The 20,106-nt window shown below is 37.6% G+C and overlaps 2 protein-coding genes and 1 long non-coding RNA gene across 4 annotated transcripts in view; 2 read left to right on the top strand and 1 right to left on the bottom strand.

The window, feature by feature from the left end:
* LOC108053817 overlaps window positions 1-17,025 on the bottom strand; it is a 68,188-nt gene extending 51,163 nt beyond the window's left edge. The window contains exon 1 of the mRNA XM_044459965.1: window positions 16,554-17,025. The gene's annotated coding sequence lies outside the window, so the exon portion shown is untranslated. The remainder of the gene's footprint in view (window positions 1-16,553) is intronic.
* On the top strand, window positions 12,348-14,013 carry LOC108049292. Its single transcript, XM_017130433.1, has 5 exons — window positions 12,348-12,476; window positions 12,535-12,639; window positions 12,701-13,099; window positions 13,302-13,633; window positions 13,697-14,013. Exons 1-5 carry the CDS (start codon window positions 12,436-12,438, stop codon window positions 13,936-13,938), a joined length of 1,119 nt encoding a protein of 372 aa, XP_016985922.1. The 5' UTR covers window positions 12,348-12,435; the 3' UTR covers window positions 13,939-14,013.
* LOC108049295 lies at window positions 14,945-15,604 on the top strand. Of its 2 annotated transcripts, none has more exons than XR_001769531.2 (3): window positions 14,945-15,158; window positions 15,221-15,289; window positions 15,353-15,604. It is a non-coding gene; the product is annotated as an uncharacterized LOC108049295 (long non-coding RNA). The 2 variants fall into 2 exon arrangements; XR_001769530.2 differs by having other exon boundaries at window positions 15,350-15,604.
* Window positions 17,026-20,106: the final 3,081 nt, after the last annotated feature.

Raw genomic sequence — 20,106 nt, 5'->3', positions numbered from 1 at the left:
GATACGTAGGAAAAATGGTAAAGTGAATTGCAATGGTTTGAAAATAATTTATTTTCGTGCAAGCCGGAATTACGTTTAGAGTATATAAAGAATTTGGTTTCCCTCAATAATAAATACCCCTTACTAGTTCATTTAAATTTTTTAATAAGTTTAGTAGTCTACGAAACAATTTATCTTAGTTCAAAGTTTAATATATCCGAACCTTTAAAAAACATATTTTCCTTAATTTTTTGTGTGGTTATTAATAAAATAAATTTAAAATTTAAAAAAGTTTCTTGTGGTTTTAATCGTTATTGGGTTAGTTTTCATAAAACGCGCACATTAGCAAACGCAAAGAACATATATTCTCGTGTGCGATCAGAATTACATTTTAATTTCACTACCACCAGAGAAAAATTTTACAAAATAGTTATCTTATAGTTGCGGAACGAAACATTTCTATACGCAATTTTAAAGGCACTTATAATGCATAGATAATTAAATATTTTTGCGAAACACTGCCCTCCGCTAAGCCACAGCGTTATTAAATTAGCTTTGAAAGTTTTCATTTGTTGAGATAAATATTTCCATATTACGGTTTTCATTTACTCTCCCGGCTAATGGAAAATATGTTTGGCTTTCGGTTTGCGCCAACGGGAGTAAAAAGGCAAGTTCATCTCTGACCCAGTGTCCTGACCAAAAAGGAGATAAATAAATGCATCTGTCAGTGGCAGCAGAGTTGTTCGCCAACTGTCAGCGCCGGAGTGCAAGTGACAAGTTTGTGGAGCCGCCAGGAGCAGGACTACTCAGTAGCCAGGACTCGGGACCAACTTGAGCAGGACTACGCCACCTTCCAAAATGATCCTGCCCCAAACCCCACTGACTCTCCCGCAGCAAAGTTACCTGGCCAACGTTGGGTAACGAATCAGGCGTAAAGGCAGACGTTGGCAGACAAAGAAAAGTAACCGCCACTTTACTGACAGATATTATTATTCATGTTCCCAGGCTGACTAAAATCTGCAGCGGACTGACCAACAAATACATAGCCTTTAAAGTTTTCCAAATATAATAAATCTATGTAAAATTTAAAATATTTTTGTGATATTCGAAAGGTCTTTAAGATACAACAAGAAGAAACGAGTGCTCGTTAGTTTGTAAGCAATTTTTAAAGCATACTATATATATCCCAAACAAACAGCTTTAAAAATAACTTCTATATATGTTATATGTTATGTTGGAACGTTTGTAGATATTTGTAAGAGAAGTTAGAACTTTTTCTGAATCGTTTTTATTTTTCTCCATTTTTAATAAGTTTTCCTAAGAGTAATCATAAGTAACTTCAGACAATTTATTGGAGCTCACATTCCTCATCTAATACTCGCGAAATCCCCCCAGCTCAATTCTGACTTTATATTTATTGATTGCACTTTCGAAACTATTTTGGGTGAGAGTTTTGTGAAACTGTGGGAGGCTTAGCATAAAGGGCTGACCCAGAGCCATTCGGATACTATTACCGAGGCGACAATCAAATAAATCACAAGTCCTGCGTCTAATTAAACTTAAGCTGCGCGACCCTTAACACTTGAGCTCGGCCCATTGTCTTAGCCACATTCTCGCTCATTTGCATAAGGACGCGTTTGCTGCCTACCAGCCAAAAGATCAACTGGGGAGCCATTTTCAGCTGCCTCCCGGTGCCACGCCCCTTCCGACACTCGAAATGTGTCTATGCATATGAGAGAAACTTTGTCCGCACCAGCCTGTTCCTTGGGCCCCTTAACCCCTGATGCCCCATCTTCCTCGGATAGTGTGTCACGCCCGCGTTTTGTGTCATGTGTGCCAATTAAAGTCGCTGCTACGCCCACAAACCGAAAAGGGGGTATCAAATAAGAGGAGGAACACATTGCGAAAGAAGACAATAGTCGAAAGTATTGCACCCTTCTCGAAATAGAAATTTGAGGAGTATTTTAAGAAAGACACGATACTGAAACTATAATGAAATGTTTTTAAGAAAGTGATTTATAGATAGTAAAAATATTTAAATATATCTGAAATGTTAGGTACGGCATCTACGATTGTCAAATGCTATAGGCAAATGTTTAAAATTTAAAATTGTATAAATATTTATAAGCTTGAAGACGGTCATATTAGTTATCTCTTCAATCAAAATAAATCTAGAGAAAGGCATTGATTTTCTATACACCGGCAAATCCTCAGCTTGCAGACAAAGAACTATCCAAGCAAAGAAGGCTCTATGCTCTTATTTCCACTGCGAAGTACAGTGTATGCCAGCCCAAGTGGCTTGCTCGCGTCCTGCCCCTCCTGCTCCTTCGTCCTGGCTCCTTGGTCCTGGCTGCTCGTTGTGCGCATTATTAGCTGTCGTTTATTTTACCCAAGCAGCCGCCAGAAGGAGGCGGGCTGCAAGGACCTCGAAGTCGGGACACCCAGCTGCTCTGTATGGGGGCAAAACAAATTTCAGTTGTCGTCGTCATCGTCGCTCACTGGCTCGTTGAGCTCCTTGTGCTCCTTGTGCTCCCTGTACTCGCTGCATATGGCTGGCATGAAAGTGGCCCCTGCATCCTGCTGCTTATCTTTATACACTTTAAAGTCATTAGCCATCCTGGCTTTAAGGAGATGCTTTCGGGGAAAATCAATGCCAGCCGGTCTCTGCAAAAAAAAAAACAAGGTGGAAAGGGCAGGGCGAAACTGCAACGCTGTCAAGTTAAGAGCCTGCCAGACGTCGCAAAAGAAATTATAAAATGAAAACAAAGTGCAAATATTTTTCTAATGTCTGACAGCAGCTGTTAAATGTAACGGAAAATCCCGACACAGAAAAGCAGCGAGAGAAGAAAAGTGCTGGTCAAAAGGAGGAAAAAAGGGGCTTTGAAAAGGGACCAGCGCACTAATGAACTATGAAAATAGCAGACGACAAACAAAAACAAAGCGGAAGTGACAAAAAGTCCTGTCCAGTAGCTGGCAACTTAAAGGACACAGTGGGAACAACAAGTCAGCTTATCCCTCAATTTTTTTTCATTTTTTTCTGAAACACCCTTGTTGTGTTTTATTTATTTTATTTTGAAGAATGTAGTCAAAGCATTTAAGTTTCTATCTGAATTCGTATTTCATTTGAACGAAATATTAAATTTGGTATTGAATTATTGATAACAAAGGTATACAAATACTGAGAAAAATGTTGACCAGAATAAAATTCATTTGAGAATTGGATTTTTATGTGGGAAAATTTATATTTTAAAGTATTTTCTCTGTTGTTGTTCAATTTTTTTAGATATTTCATAATCGTCCGAAAATAAGAAAGTAAGTAATAAGTAATGTGAAATACAAAATTAATTATTACTACTAAAAATAAAAGAACTACATATTATTTACATTACATTTGAGCTTCATTACATAAAATCGGTAATAGTCGATTATTACTCCAAACTAAACTTGAATTAATAAGACAGCATTTTGATTCTATTTTCTTTGCCAACTGAGACCACAGTGCTGCATAATTAATTAGAAAACAAAAGCAAGCCACCGGAGGGAACAAAGAGAGCAACAAGCAATCACTTTCGGAATGAAAAAATAGAGCAATATCCAAGTGCGGACTTGTGGAATCCACTCAGTAGTGCAGTCGCCACCGGAGGAAGCGGAAGTGGGCGGAAATGGGCGGGGGCTACCTCGACTGCCGGCCACAAGATGGCGCTGTGCACTTACTTTCCTGCAGCTTGACAGCGCTCGAAATGAGACAAGTGGCAACAGCACGCGCAGCGAAGGAAAAAAAAACTCAAACAATGGACCAAAAGCGGGTGGTCCAACGTCAAAATGCTAATGCCAAGGGAATGGCTGGGGCAGAAGGTCGAGCTGAAGGAGCGAAAAAGAGTGAAATGCAATCGGTTTGTTCCCTGGCAACTCGATGCATTCAACTTGGTTTTGCTCTATTTGGTAATTTATGTGGCGACATTTTCGCCACCCACCTCCATTTTCCAGCAGGATAACCAGTTGTTATTGTAAAGTCAACCGCAAGGAACGAAACGAAAGCTGACGGCCAGCATTTTTGTGACAAGCGCACAAGTTTCACGCTCCAATGTGCAACCAAATGGCAAATGTGTGCAAAGGGGGCGCAAGGATATCGCCAACGGATGACTGACCTGTTGGCTGGTGGCAAGTGAGTTAGAAAATTAAAAGCACAATATGTTGGGGTTTTGCTGCTTTTTTAGATCCTTTCTTACACGCTCTCACTGACAGATTGACAACAATTTGAACTACGGCGTTACTATTGAGACCATCGAAAGTAAAATAACTTGTTCAACATGTTTTCCATTTATAAATGGGCACACCCTGCTGGCATATATTATTTATATAAACCCGTGAAGTTAAAAATAAAATGTTTCTTAACTATGATCAATAAAATCACTTTACTTGTAGTTGCATATATTTTTGTAAAAAACTTTAAAAATTAGATTATATGCTTTTATAGCTTGCAAATGAAAGTTCATAACAAACAGAAACTTTCAAAGACTTTGGCAACAACATAACTTTTAAGACTTTTACTGTAAGGAAATTTTTATTTAAAAGTGTACAGAATGAGTTTATCTAAAAATTGTGATAGTTGTTTAAGTAGATCATTAAATACATTTTTTAATTAAGCTTGTTTTTACAAAGAATTTTTTTTAGATAAAATCTGTTTTCAGATGAATCATACATTGTACAAGAATTCATGATTGCGCCAGCTGATATTCCACTCATCGCTTGTACGAGCTTAGCATATAGAACACATACACAGTGATTTATTTTGGAAGGGAGACAGCCGCCACCCTCGACCTAATTTAAATCGTTTAAAGATGTAACCACGGAATGCTGTATTTATTTTTGTCAGATTTTTCCTTCTACCTGATGTGGAAAACTTTTTCCGCTGGCGACATTTTCTTCAAGTTTTCGTGGCTCGACGCCCGATGGCGGCGGCTGTTGTTATTATTATTCAGTTACTCTGTTTATACAGGCAAGATATTCATACATTCATGAATATATATAAAGCACGTATCTCCCTTTTGGCGCTGGCCCAACACACAGGGCGAGAATTTGCATAAGCACCAGCGTACAACAATAAGATGTGTCTGTGGGTTGGCCAAGGAAAACCGGGAAAGGCGGGAAAAGCATCCGCAGATAGCCGCTTGGTTTACTTTTAAATTTGTACTATATGCAATGTACCCTGTGCATGTGGTAACACTGAAAAAAAATGTCTCACCCCTATATATTATAAAGCAAAAACTATATTCTATTAAATCGGGGAGAAATTAACTATAATTGAATTAAAATCTGTAGTTTAAAATCCCTAAGCCATTGGGCAGAAATACTTTCCCTCATCCAATTTTATAAAGATTATAGTATATATCTTCCAGTGCACTTGAGTATGTGTTCCTTTGGTACAACTTCTTCGACTTTGGTCGTACGTCTATATGTATTCAGATTTATCTTGCCACAGTCCTCCGAGCCGTATGCATGTTTATAAAATTGTCTAAATTCCCACAAGTTGATTTAAACTTTCTTCGCCAGCCACGTACATTCGTGTGTGTTTGTTGGTATTTTTCCGAAAATGAAAAAAACCTGCCTTTGTTGGTTAGATGCCCGCTGGAGCTGCTCAGGACTCAAATGCAAGTATCTCTTTTGGTTTTCCTGTTTTTTCCGACCCACCTCGCGTATACGTTATGTTTGTGCACAAACGTTGGTTGCTGTTGCACACGAGCACCGAAAAGCGGAAGTATCATACATTGTATTGTTGTTATTCCACCAGTGTCCCTTTTCGGGGTGGCATTGTAGAAAATGCCAAAAAATGCACTCAGGTATTGAAATCTGAATCGCTGTAACGCTTCGCTATATTTGTTCTTATTTTTTCGTGGTTCCTATATTAAAATTCTAAGCCTGTTGGCCTGAATATGAGATAAGCCTGCAAGGAAAAGCTGTCCCCAAAACCCTGACAATGAAAGGGAGACTTTGCGGTAGGCGTTATTGTGTAATGACAAAAAAACAAGGTGGGAAAATTGAATGAAGGAAAAATTGTTCGAGATATTGAATAGAATTTGTTAAAAAATAGTATTAAACATATGTAACCATAATTCTGACTTTATTCTGTACGTGACTCAAAACATTTAATTTAAAACCTGTTTAAAATTGTAGAACACAAGTTAAGCACAACTTTAAACTAATCCGAATTAACAAAGTGACGTTTAAGTTTTGTCGACCGTAAATAATTTATCAATTGTGACAGAATTGTTTGTCCGAATTCTTTGACCTTAAAACGATAGTAAATGAGCATTTTGCCATTTAATGTGAATTAATTAATTTTGATTAAACATAAAGAATTCGTGTCTCGGTCAAATTCCATATGGACACTGAACTAATAATGATATTAGTAAATTACGTTCAATATAAATGCTTATCTGAAATGGTTTTGTTTTTGTAAGCACTGAGTGACAGTTTTATCTTTGACATTGGCAATTAAGCAATTATAAGCCAAAAGCTGTGTGGGCTCCGAAAAATAAATGTTAAATATTTTTTTTATATATATTGGGTTAAAGTTTCATTTTATAAAGTGATTCAATAGGTATCACGATTCTTGGTGTAGTTTAACTTGTTAATGTTCTGATTATTTCTGCTTTGTGATGTTGATTAATAAATAGCCTGGTTAGCATTTTTAGATTTACTTTAGATTTATCAAGTTGAATCTTTATTTCTTAAAAAACGTATTTTGCGAAAACATTATGAGTCGGATATGTTCTTTTAGCCCATTTAAAATGTGTATCTAGCTCGGTAATAAAATGTGTCTTATATGCTCATCGACTTAGCCCGGTCGCGAGCCACTTGGCCCACTTACCCACTTGTTCCGTCGTGATCCACCTAATCTGCTTTCCAACATCTGTTTATAATTTCAGGCAGGAACGAAGAGCGAAGAACCTCTGGGCCTATTTGGCATTGCACTTGACTGAACTTTCGCTCACATTCGCACTGTCACCCACTCACATCCACTTTCGTTGGTGGCTGGAGCGCTTTAACCAGCTAACCACTTGACTCAAGTGTTTGCTCACTTTGCGGGCTGTCTCCCCGAGAACCTTTCTCCTACTTTCTCCCGCCCGTTACCGCTTCGGTTTGCGGTTACTGCTCTTTTTTCGCATATGTTTTGACACGCCTTTTTTTCTTGTGCGCCCAGATGTTTTTGTTCTCCAACGATTTTGCTTGTTTTTCTTTTTTGTTGTTTTTTTTTCTGCGACCTACCCTGCTCCCCTGGTATTTCCATTGTCTGTCGGCTTTCACTCAGTTTATTTGTACCCATGCATCATAAGGGTTTAATGGATTTGCTGTTGGCCTAGGCGGGGGTTCCCATCTGTTTTGCATCATTTACCCACTTTTCACACGCCCCTAAAAGCGAGCGTGTGGGCCAACGCAATGATTATCATATTACGGCCATTGTGTCTGGAACTCGGTGGGCCACACCTCACTTCCCGCACTTACCACTTCGCTTTATGACTTTATTTTCGCCTCCCCTTCTCGGCGGCAGTTAATACATTTTTATAGACTTGCCAAACTACTTAACCACCCCCTGGCGGCTTATTTTCCTTTTCCCGGGGCTGTCTCTCTATTAGCGTTTCGCGTGCTTTGTCATTGCCGTTAATAGACTTACTTTTCCTCTCGGCAAGAGGCCAGTGTTGGAGGCAGAGTGGCGACAGACCATTAAAACCAACTGCCCACCTGACCAACTGAGACGGACTGGCCATAAAGAAATTGGTCAACGCCGCGTATGCGTAATACGCGAGTACCGCTTTATTTATGTGCGAATAGTTGAAGATCTATAATATTTAATGACCTTACCAGGGTCGCTGGGTCATTTACCGATTTTCTGAGCCTTAAAATGTTTAAGGTAAGGATAGCTTTTTGGCTGATTGTCAATTAATTAAAGCGATTGGGTGAAGCTTTAACAAGTCAAGCATTTTTGGCTATATAAGTACTCATCAATTCTTATCAGTATATCAATTATCTTATTAATAATGAAATATTATTTTGAAATATAACAATTTCTCTGTATATTGCCTACTAAACATTAAATATCATTAATTGTAGAACTGCTGTACTTTGATTTCTTTCACTAAAAGTATTAATCTAATCATTTATTAATACCGTTCCTGACCCCTAAAAAATACTAAAATTAGAGGACTTTATCCTATTCAGTAAAGTTTCCCTTTAACAAAGAACAGAGAAAGCAAAACCATTAATGATAATCAAGCAGATATGAACTGAAGTTATTAATACAAGGGCAAGTACAAATTAATTTATTATGCCTCCATCTAGTGCACTTAGCACTTAGCCCGACTTTTGGCAAAAGGCTTCTCTTACCCGGTTTGCTTACAAATTCCGTTTACATTTGGCAAAATTTTTGCAGACTTCTGCTGCATCTGCGGCAGTCAGATCGAGAAGAACAACAATGGACACGAAACTGGCTTTGGTTGGCCATGTACTTGGCTTGTTGTAGTCTGAAGCTGTCTTTAACACACATCAAAGGCATTATTAACACCGCATACACAAGCAGGGATTCTGAATGATGCCTTCAAGCAGGCTCAGAGGCCAAAAACCCAAAACATGTGTCGTTGTCCTTGTTTGTCCTGGTGTGTGTGTATGTGTGTGTGTGTGTGTAAGTGGCTCTATGTGCGAGGGTATTTATGAGCCACTGTACTATGCCATACTATACATAGCCAGCAAGCACAGTAATACATGCGCATGTAAACTGCTTTTGGCGTGCATTAAGTGGTCTTAACTTTCCACACAAGGACATGCTTTTTGTGGTCTTTTAAATTATTTTTTTGCCCTCTTTCATGGAGAGAAGGGAAGGGAATTAATAGTGGTGCAAGTACTTCTGTGCAGCCAATAAAACTTATATTGGTCTGGGAGCCCATGTAATGCCAAACGCATTTTATTAAAACATTCGGCTTTAATCTTTTGTTAAGATGTTATACTTATAAATTTCGGGGTAATAAAATAATTTCACTCTTAAGACTAATTTTTGGAAGTAACATTGCTTAGAATAATATATTTTAAAGCTGGCGATTTATTTCTTAAATAATTATCCGAAAGATTACATTCCTTTACGACTAGTAAAATATAAAAAGTTTCATTAACAATATGTTCTATCCGAAAAAGGTTCAAAAATGTTAAATTATTACATGGTTTTTATTTCCTTCTACACATTTCTTACCTTAAATTTGATTGAATTTATTTCACCCTACCTCCCCCTTTAGTTCTCCACCTTTATGCTTGCCTCTGTTCAAAACACGTAATCCTACCTATTTGGCTTGTCTGGTGAAACTTCAAATTTACAGCTGCCAATTTGGGAGTCAGAACCCGTCTGACCCTTTTTTCTTTTAGCTCATCAATGAACCAATAAAGTATGCTACCAAAAAAGGGCTGGCAATTGATGTTTTATTTCCTCGTTATATGTGTGAGCCATACAAATGCAGTTTGGGAAATGTTTACCTCTACATTTGCCACCCTTGTTTGTTCTGCGAAATCAGGTTAACGAAGAGTCTTCTCTTGGCCAATTGATATGCGTGCGGAATTTGGTTCAACGGAGAGCCGGTTGCAGTTTTCGACAGCCACAATTAGCATCCCGGGCCTACAGTTCGCAAGGCAGTCAAAGAATTTGCAAAGTGCCTGGGCGCAGATGACAAGGATGGAACTTGAGCAGCCTGATAAATTGAAATTTGAGCTGAAACGTGGAGCTGCTCAACGTTTGTTAGTTCGCTGTGGCACTCTAGCCCAGATCCTCCTGCTTTTTCACATTTTCGCAGGCTTTGCCTCAACGTCGTCGTGCTGCACTTCAAAGTTCGCGTTGTCGCCAAGTTCGGCGAGTAATGAAAGTTGCGTGCTGATGTGGTGGCAGTGCGCCGAAGGACGAAAGGACGAAGGACGAGGACGTGACGGCGTCAAGTCGCAAGGCGGTTGCATTCAAATTAAATAGCATTTTGATGAATATTGATTGATTGCCTTTGCCTTGGGGCAAATTAGAAGCGCAAACCGCATCGACAAAGTTTTTATTTGTACGCCGCAGGCGAGTGGGCGGACTAAAGTTTAGCCTTGAGTTTCACAGAGGGCGGATTTGGATTGGAATTATTTCCATTTCAATTCAATTTAAAGCGAACAATTTAATCGGCCATCGATTTCGTTTAATAAACTAAAATCAGACAATGGAGATGGAAAAGTATGAGATAAATTGCTGGTTTTCTTGTCACTTATTTAGATTTTTTATTTTAATTGGCATAACATGCAGTATGATTAAAATTAACTAATTAAAAAATTTTAATATTATAATCTTAAAGAAAGCTTATTCAAAAGATTACTAATATTTTTTAAAGCTTATATTTAAGTTAAAGTTGACCAGACTTAGATTTTTCAACTATTAAACTGAGTCGGGATTAGGTATTTTCGCAAATCTTAACTTCTATGCAATCAAAAAACTCAAATTTTACAGTCTAATAAATATTTCTTTCTGTCGATTTTGCTCTGCTACCTTAGCGCTCAACATGTTGCAGCATAACTTTCATTTCGCGGGTATCGCTGTGTGCTTTGTTAAATATGAAAGGACTTCCTGGCTTCCGAGCCAACGTTAAACCATTTTCGTAATGGAGGCTACAAAGTATTGCAGTCTTCGCAGACGACAGAGGACCCACAAGGCGAGGCAATGTCCTCCGGACGAAGCACAATGCAAGCGGCAACCGGAAATGAGTAAACAAGCGTCAAATAGTGAAAACAGCGGACCCAAGTACAATGCCATTCCCCGTAGTCTCTGCACCACTCCACTCCTCGAGTCCTTTTTCGTGCCTGGGCTCGAGAAAACAAATAAATGAAACATTAAACGAGTCAAGGAGCCCAACCAAAGGGGAAGAAGGGGTGCTCGAGGGGGGCGCCGCATAAGGACGAAAAATGAGCACCGAAGACAACAACCGGATATCCTGGAACTTTATAAGGAGCTCCCCAAAAAAGGACAGCCCCGACGACGTCGGCAAGGACAACGAAGTTTATTTTAACTTTTGATTTCCGCCTTTTTCGGTACAACCCCGCTCCTTCACCCCCTCGAGTGCATTGGCAAATGATTGCACGGAGTGGCAAAGTTGCGCTTTCAAGAGAATATCGAGTGAGTCGGCTTGACATTAAAAATGAATTAAATTCACAACACTGTACTTCGCTGAAGGCGACAGAGAAGAATAAAGTATTAGTAGAAATGTCATATATGTAATACCCTTCAAACATAAATATTTAAAAAGTCGAATAAGACATTCGAATTATTTAAATTGTAACTTTTCCATAAACAATTTTTTTTTTAAATGTTTATTTCCAGAAACAAAATAATAAAATGAACCTAGTTGGCTGTGTATAGATCAAAATATATTTGTCAATTCTAGGCTAAGATTCGCTCTACAAAAATTCAGTTACACTCGACTCGTTCTCAGAAGAAGTTGAAAACAAATAATCTTTTTTAAAAACCATATATTTTCCACAAAAAACTTTGAAAAATGAAAAAAAAGGATTTAGGCTTAAGTTTAAAGTGAACGTTGCACCGGGGAATATTGCAGCGTTATGGAGCCAGTAGGTTAGTTAAAATGGGCTTGAAAAATTCCAAAATGTTTAAATTTTTGTCCACAGTGTCTGGAACCAGGGATATAATCTGATAAACTTCGCTTATAAGTGAGTATTTACCTTTACCCAATACAAAAACAGTTAATAAATAATAATTGTATGATAAGTTATGGTGACTATTTTCGTGTTTTGTCTAAAAAATTTCAAAATATTTTCGTCTATAGTATTTGGAAAACATGGATCGTCTACATATCGTAATTTACATTGTTGCCTGTCCCTTCATCAATGAGTGAGTATTTTCGTGTTTTGCTTAATATCAAAATGTTCAAATTGTCGTCCATAGTGGAAATCATCTGTCCCTTCGTTAAGGAGTGAACAAAATACTTAGCAATACTGGAATGGAGCGCCGAATGTTATCCACTTCATCGTACAACCATGGAGCGAAAAATTTTGGTGTGGCTTATTTTAATTTAATCAAATTGATCAGTGCGAACATAAGAACAAGTGAAATATTTTGGATTTTAAAATTAATAAAGTGTATTTTCGGCCGAAAGTCATTTCTTTTTTTGGGTGTGATCTGGGGAATGTATTGCGCAGCCTAGTCCTAAATATTCCTATTCTTCCATAGGCATTAAATGGTCAAGAAAAACAGTTCAGATAAATCGGCAACTTAATTACACTATTAGGTGTGAAATTTCCATCATCTTGGCCTTGACTTTAAATTTTTCGTAATCTTTCCACTGCTGGCATTTTTCATCAGTAACATTCAGACAGTCTAGCCTAACACAGCTAAATAATACAATTGTATCTGGACACTTTTAATTTATCTAGTTCAAAATGCCAAAGCCAACAAGAAATGCGTCTTACTTTCCCTCAAGGTAAGAATCTGTTGCCCAGAAAAACTACTTATTTGACTTATTTGCATCTTTGGTCAAGGGAGCTCATTAGTTCTTCGATCTTTCCGGATGATGATCAGATCGAGGACTTGGAAGAAGTCAGTGACCAAAAGAGTCGTTTCAGCCTAACCACTAACTTAACGCGGTAAGTGAAATAACAAATACTTGCGGTGATATGAAGACTCTGAAATTGACCATCTTAATAGTGGTCAAAGCGTTATTTTGGACTACAAGCAATTCAAGGCGGCTCGAACAATTCAGCGTTTCGTTCGTGGTTGGCTGGTGCGCCATCATCTTAGAAATCTTGAAAGGTCGGCTATTGTCATTCAGAAATGGTGGCGACGTTTCGCGGCCCAGAGAAATCTGATCAATGTGGCTGAAAAGGTCCTGCAGTCGACCATTTTGGCCCATTATGAGTGGTCTGCCACCAAAATCCAGACCATATATCGCGGCTGGTGGTCGCGAAAACACATCTTCGACCTAACAATGCTTAAGAAACTGCAGAACGCCCTTGCAAAGGACCTTATACACACCCTGGTCAAGTATTTGTACTCTACGAAGCATTCTGATCTGATGCCAGGCGTTTACACGATTAAAGAGTCGAGGTAAGTGTTCAGGTAAAGCTGAAAAAATATTTTTTTTAATTACAAAAATTACAAATTGATCAAACGATCTCTTTATTTAGGTACCAATTAGAACAACATTTTTAAGACTTTTTTTTGACTTAAGCTTCTTCTATACTGGCTTACATATAATTCCAGCTGCTCATTTTACCTAGCTTATTACTTGAATATGGTCTCTTTTTAGCGTGTGTCTAAAAACATTGGAGCAACTGATGTCAACGTTTGGATTTCGCTATTTCAATGCTCAGGCCAGCTACAAAATGCACAAGTCCTTATCAATGGTGGCTCAAGGGCGGCAGGCTTTCAAAATCGCTTCTGATTTCACTGATGTCCCATATTCCGGCTTTAATGACACCGGCTTTTGCAACATTCGAAACCATTCCGTTATGAATTTAAATGCAACGGAACCCGAACATTTCGAGTTCATTCACATATTCCTAGCCGGCCATCAAAAGTTGGATATGGCAGTAAACATTAAGCTCGATAAAATAGCTGCCATCGCAGCAGAAGAAAATCGTAAGTTAAATGTACTCATTTTTAAACGGTCGAATAACTCTTAATATCTTTAAAATGAAACAGGTTTGAGAATTTTAAAGGAGAAGAATAACAAGAAGAAAAGTTTCCTAAAGCGCATTTTTCAGGACATGCAAAACTGGCATCATCCAGATGGGGAGCCAATTCTACCCAGAGGAATATTCAGGAATAATGATTTGGTTCCAATACTTTACAATGCCCAGAAGACCCTGGAATCGTTTTTTGGCCAACTGGAACCCTGTGTTTGTCCCACTGCTGAAGACATATCCTACCTTCAAAATATTTAAAGAACTATTCTTAAATTTGTATATTTTCTATGTGTGCAAACTTAAGAGTATTCCATTAAATATGAGCAATTTAAATAATTTTTGTTTAATTAAATAAAAATATGGTTATGTTAATTTTAGTCCAGTTTTTTACAATTATTGCTTTGTTATATTGATATAGAATTGGTTCTTTAAGATGTGGCTTAAAAAACACGTGTATAAATCAATATTTTTCTAATTTATTTTTTATATAAAAAAAAGTTTAACTTTAACGTTCACCTTCATTTTGGAGCTTTGTAAACCAGACGTTCCTCGAACCTTTTTGTATCTGATTATCTTCGTTTCTATTTTTATTTATTCCGTATACACAAGCATAAGTAAGTTCAATATTGGCAGCAAATTAAATTTAATGATGTTTGCTGCTTGCAGCCAAAAAAGAAAAGCCGTAGCAAAAAGCGAAGCACAAATTGCCAACTCTGGTAAATATTTGCCAACTGACGCTAATGAACTTGAGCATACAAATGGGGATCGAGCAGGGGGCCAAGACTTTTGGGCTTCGCAGAGTTGAGCAGAATGATTTTCCCAAAAGATTTGCTAGACAGTCGATTGTGTCGCTGACTTCCATTAAAGAGTTTTTCCCACCTCCCATACCAGCGCAATAATATGAAAGGCAACTGAAGGGAAAAACACGGTAGAAATAAAAGAAAATTGGCTAAGGAGCAACGAACGTGTTTGCACAAAAAATTTCTTTGCTATTGATTATATGTATTTACACATTCCTCTCTTTTTCTCATATGGCAAATCATGGTTTGTCCATTGTGTGGCCACAAAAGTCAACAGTTCTCGGATACATTCGATACACTCGATTCCAGGAAGGTCTGTTGGGACTGGAGTGGAGCACTCAGGCGCAACTTGTTTCAAAAAAAATAAAACAAGTAGGCAGAGGCTTTTTGCTGTCAATCGAATTCCTACCTGACTGCGAATGCGGCTACTATTATTCAGTTTATTCCTGGAGTCCAAACAGGAAACACCTTCGGGTTTAAGCTCCAAATTCTTAGTGTTTTTTTTTTTGATATTTAATTGAATTTTTCGGCTAGTTTTAAGAATAAAGTGTATCATATTTTAAGCATAAAATTAAAGCAAAAAACTATACATATAACGCTTGGCTAGGTGACCAGAAATACCACAAGAACACGACACTCTTCGCACCTCTTCGAATGGATAACTTGGTAATAATATTGGTAAGTATTTCATTTGGTCTTTTTAATTGCAACATCCTAACTGTCCATTTCTTTTTCTCAAGCAATTTAGGATTAAGTTATTTGTTTGCTCTACAGTCTGGGACAAAACACATAATAATAATAAAAGAATTGTAAGTAACCTGATGCTTTTAGCCTCTTTTAGCCTTCTTTAATAAAAGTTACTTCTGCAGCAGATCCTCTCTCTCCGTGCTAAAGAATTCTCTAACAACGACAACACATTATACACATGGCTCTTAGAAGGCTCTTGGTAAGACCAATTCAATGAAGGCGACACAAATGGAAACCATCTACACATATACTCGAAGCACACTTACTGGGACGAATATTGCTACCGAAACTACTTCTGGGATACTCGCACCGGAATATTAATAATAATAATATAATAAAACAAAGTTCAAATATAATAATAAACACTTGAAACACTATTGCATTGATATTCATTCAGTTTGGGTGGTAATCTGAAATCTTCTATCCGACTGGAATGTCTTAAAATGGACAAATAATGGTACAAGTTAATTAGGACAAAAGTAGGTCAGAAAAACAGCAAAAGCGAGAGCTAAAAATAATGCTAGTCATGGGCAAAAGAAAAAAAAAATACGGAAAACGGAATTAACCCAAATATGCAAATAAATTTGCCAACAAAAATGGAAACAAGTCTGAGCCAAGTTGCACATTAACTTCCGCAGCTCATTAAGTCACTGTCGGACCCCGAGGCGGGAAGCTGGTGGAAAATATATATAAATTTATGTGACGCCAACTGGACGACAGGCGACCACTGTACAAGGCCCGAACCCCTCTCGAATCGGCCAAGAACTTTGTTCCGAAGCTGGAAAACAAAATAAAATATGGATAGGAGGAGGTGTTACAGTCCCCCCTCCAATGTATTTAGATAAATCAGCAGGGGTCGCAAAAAAAATTGCTGAAAAGGTTGGAATGAAAATGTCGGCGCTTAAAATGAAAACCCAGAAAACAAAAATCTGATTCGTCCCGCCCTCTTGGCCCGAAGTTTAATTGGGTCGATTCCCTTATTTTGCCTGTATTTTTTTTTATGTAGACCATAAGAAATGCCTGGATTTTGTTTTGTTTTTCATTTTTTCGCCGTGCAAAGGTCACGGGCAGACTTAGGGGGCCAAATGGCTAGGGCAGGCCAAACTAATTAGTGGCCATTTTGTGGGTGCTCCCAGTTTAATTAAATTTTAATATGAGCTTAATTGAAATGCAGTAAATAGGGATGTTTATAGATGTTAATATTTGTAAAGAGCTCTGCTGTTTTAAAGGTGTACATGAAAAACTTATGTGTTATACAAAAATGGTTATGCTTTAAAATTTCCTATATATTAAAAAATTAAATTAAAAAACAATTGTTTTACTCACTTATTTTAAATTTAGTTTCGTCGGCATATCGTTGACCTACTGAGAGTATTTATTCTTGTCTCTATCGTTTCACACTAATTCAAGGGGAAAACAAAATTGTGACCAACATGCAGATTGCACGAAATTAATTTAATTTGCAGGTCTCGTTGTTATTATTGCCAGTGGCTTAATCCTCTGCAAGCGGCTATATAATTAAACACACGCGCTGCGAAAAACGACCGACGAATGAACCGAACGAGCGCTGAATGTATAGAAGTATCGAAAGAAGAGAAGGAGATTTTCCCAGGAATAAGTATTTACTTCAGTCTGAGCATCACTCATACGCCTACACCACAATATCACTCATACGCCGCAATGGCCAAACAGCATCGTACAACCTGTTCTACTTGGATATTTTGGGTTTTTTTTCTATGCTTTTGCAGCCTCGTTCACGACTTTTTGGACAGTGCAGCTGGCCGGTGTTTGTCTGAGATCCAATTCGTTGCGCGTTATCAATGAAACTGCTGATTTTTCTCGTCATCGTCGCCAGCATCGCCCCAGAAAGGACATTCGTTCGTGGGTAGTCGGAATTTTACACTCTCTTTCTCTCTCTCTCGCCTTCTCTCTCTCTCTGCCAGGACTTCTTCTCTCAACTCAACGAAGGTGCCGAAGTTCCTCGGAGAGAAGAAGCGCAGGGATATTTAACGGTCCAAATTTGTTTGAAATTATTTATGCTCCCGTTTAGTGGTATTATTCTACTCTGTTATAACATTTCCGGAATACAGAATTGGTTATTTAGTTATACTAATTACCATACCCAACCATCTATTTATTTGTTCAATTTTTAATAATTACATCACATAATTACCATTAAAAAGTGGGACAAATTTAGTGGCTCTGACTGTTTATTTCATTCTGTTAACAGTGGTAAGTCCCAACAATGTTAAAATACGGGGAAATATTTTGGTCTAGCCGAAACTTAAATCTTTTTGTGAGACTAGTCTGTAAAAATATGTCAGAATGTGGAAAAAGAAACTGCTTTTATGTACCTAATTACTAAACCATAATAGCTAAACATAAAACATACCTTGTAGTGACATATAAACAATAAGTTTTTCAATAAATAACATAAATGAGGCAGGTAAATTTATTTGGCCTTTGCTATATTTTAAACGATAAGAGAACAGGAATATATTAGAAAGACTGTGAATTTGTATATTTATATAAATTAATTACATATTCCAAATTACATATTAAGTTAGATTTCAAAAAGTATTTCGTTACTAAAATATAAAACTGATTGCGTTCAGAGCTTAATTAATATGTCATTATTCTTATTGTAAAACCATGAGGTATAAACAGCTTAAGAAATCGTGAAAATGTGTAAAGTAAATAATTAATCAACTAATCAATTTAATTACTTAAAAGGCAAATTAAAATCTTAAATATTTATTAATAATCTTATATCTATTTCCACACAGGTTCACACAAAAATGATTCTCATATGCAAACTAAATGGTGGGTGAGGTTCAATTAATTGCCATTAATTAGGAATAATGCATTTACCGCTTAGTGCAAAGTCAAGGAATTAGTGTAAGCCCCCTATCAGTGGGTTTTCGTAAGGTTTTAAGATGCTTCAATATGTTTCGCTTTATGCCGCAAAACCCCAGTCACTCCCACCCACTTAAAGTACGGAAAATCTTTTATGACACGTTATTAGTTGGCCCTGAGCAAAGGGAAAGCCGCGAATTGTGCGCCGCGGAGGGAAAGAAGTGGAGGGAGTACCGGCTCAGACGGCGGGTGAGCTTTAATATGCTTAATGTAATTATGAGAATCGCATAGAAGGGCACCGCATCCTTGCATACAAATGAAAGCGTAATTTCCAACAAGGAAGCAGGGTGCGAGGCTGTAAAAAAATGCTGGGGGACTTCCGAACCTGGGGCTGTCATAAAAGCATATACAATACAAGCGATTTTTTATTGTTGCGCGAGGAAATAAAGAATGCATTTTTAAGTCAGTCAATTACAGACTTAAAAATCGTTTTTTAAATTATAATGCAATGGCCTCTGTAGCTTCACTCACAAAACTTTCCCATTTAAAAAATAGATTATATCTTCTTATTAAAAAACCTTTTTAAATGCCTTCTTACCACACAGTGTGTTAAAGATGTGACGCATGTGCCTAATTGTTTTGACAGTTCTCAATTTCCATTTGTCAGGTGTGCATCTTATCTTACTCCATATTTACCCTGCTCCTGCTGCACCTTTAAAAAAACCACCTGAGTCCCCTTGAAAACAGTAAAAAGCAGACCAGTTCCTCCTACTTATTTTTACATTATTTACAAACATATTTATTCCTTCGCTCCGAAATACCTAGCGAAACTGACTTTGCGGCTAATGCAGATGGCAGGCGAAGCGAAGCGTAAAATGCTTTGTAAATTATTATGCCAAGTCTGAAAATGGTGTGGGTGCTAGACCCCACATATATAAATATTTTTCTAGAGATAAACAAAGTATTTGCGCCGTGGGACGGCATGTGTCGTGTCATAAATTTCAATTGACTTATGAATATGGAGGGGAATCTTTTCCCATGGAAAGTTTTTAGCGCCTGCACGTGCCTAAAAGCCGATGAATATTGTTTGAATTTATTTTCCTTATGCTTAATTCTGCTTAGGCTTATGGGCTTTAAGAAAAATATGTTGGGGCTTAATAAGGTTAGTTCATTTTTGTTTATTCGTTGTAACCACTTTTTCATTTTTTAACAAGGCGAGTTAAAGTTTGAGTCAAATAATAAATTATAATTAAATGAGTATATTTAATTCTGCGATCTTTTTATTTTAGAATAAAGAAAAAACTTCAACCTACTTTAATTTTTCATCACATTATTGTAGCCACCAACTTTAGGATATATATATTTATGTGTTTGTCAAATCTCTTGCCAAAAACAATCCACAAACTTTTAACCGATGCCTATGCATCATTTTTATGTGTAAAATTTTAGAACAGTCTAAGCGCTTAATGTGCCACGCAGTTGGGGGAGAAAACTCCTTGGCCAGGACTTCCACACGCTCTAACAGCCAGTAACAGTCGGGCTCAGAGCACCCCAAAGGATATTAACAATAATCTAACCAAATTAACCCAAAGCACTAAAGTGTAAGTGACATTAAGTTAATTTTCGTGTGCGCCAGCGAAAGAATAAACGAGATGAAAAACAAAACGGAAGAACTGAAACAAAAGAAGTGGCAATAGGGTAGGGGAAAACTTACGTTTTATTTTACGTATTTTGTGTTTTTTTTCCTACTTTTTTTGTGTACTTTTTTTTGCTTTTGTCCCTGCTGCTGTTGGTTGCATCAACTGTGCAAAATTTCCCACGAGATCAATCAGCCACAGGCTGGAACAGGACAAGCAACAACAACTGCGATGAGGGGGACTTTGGGTGGAAAAACCAGCAGCAGTTCCTGTCGCTCCTTGTTGTGGTTTTTGTTGCCATTACTGCCTCCTTTCAAGTTTTTCCTTTTGTGTAACTTTGACCTGCTCTGCTCCCCAGTGCTTCTTTTTCCCGCTGCTTTATTGTC

Source organism: Drosophila rhopaloa, unplaced genomic scaffold, assembly GCF_018152115.1.
Source record: "Drosophila rhopaloa isolate 14029-0021.01 unplaced genomic scaffold, ASM1815211v1 contig_2, whole genome shotgun sequence".
Classification (NCBI taxonomy): Eukaryota; Metazoa; Arthropoda; class Insecta; order Diptera; family Drosophilidae; genus Drosophila; species Drosophila rhopaloa.
The sequence above is the reverse complement of the archived record's forward strand: the minus strand, read 5'-3'. Positions and strand labels throughout refer to the sequence as shown.

Bases quoted from the DNA above. Each gene is read 5' to 3' on its own strand.
- LOC108049292 (XM_017130433.1), top strand. From the start codon at position 12,436: ATGCCAAAGCCAACAAGAAATGCGTCTTACTTTCCCTCAAG. The intron at 12,640-12,700 runs GTAAGTGAAATA...CCATCTTAATAG, and splicing joins CTAACCACTAACTTAACGCG to TGGTCAAAGCGTTATTTTGG. The intron at 13,100-13,301 runs GTAAGTGTTCAG...GTCTCTTTTTAG, and splicing joins TACACGATTAAAGAGTCGAG to CGTGTGTCTAAAAACATTGG.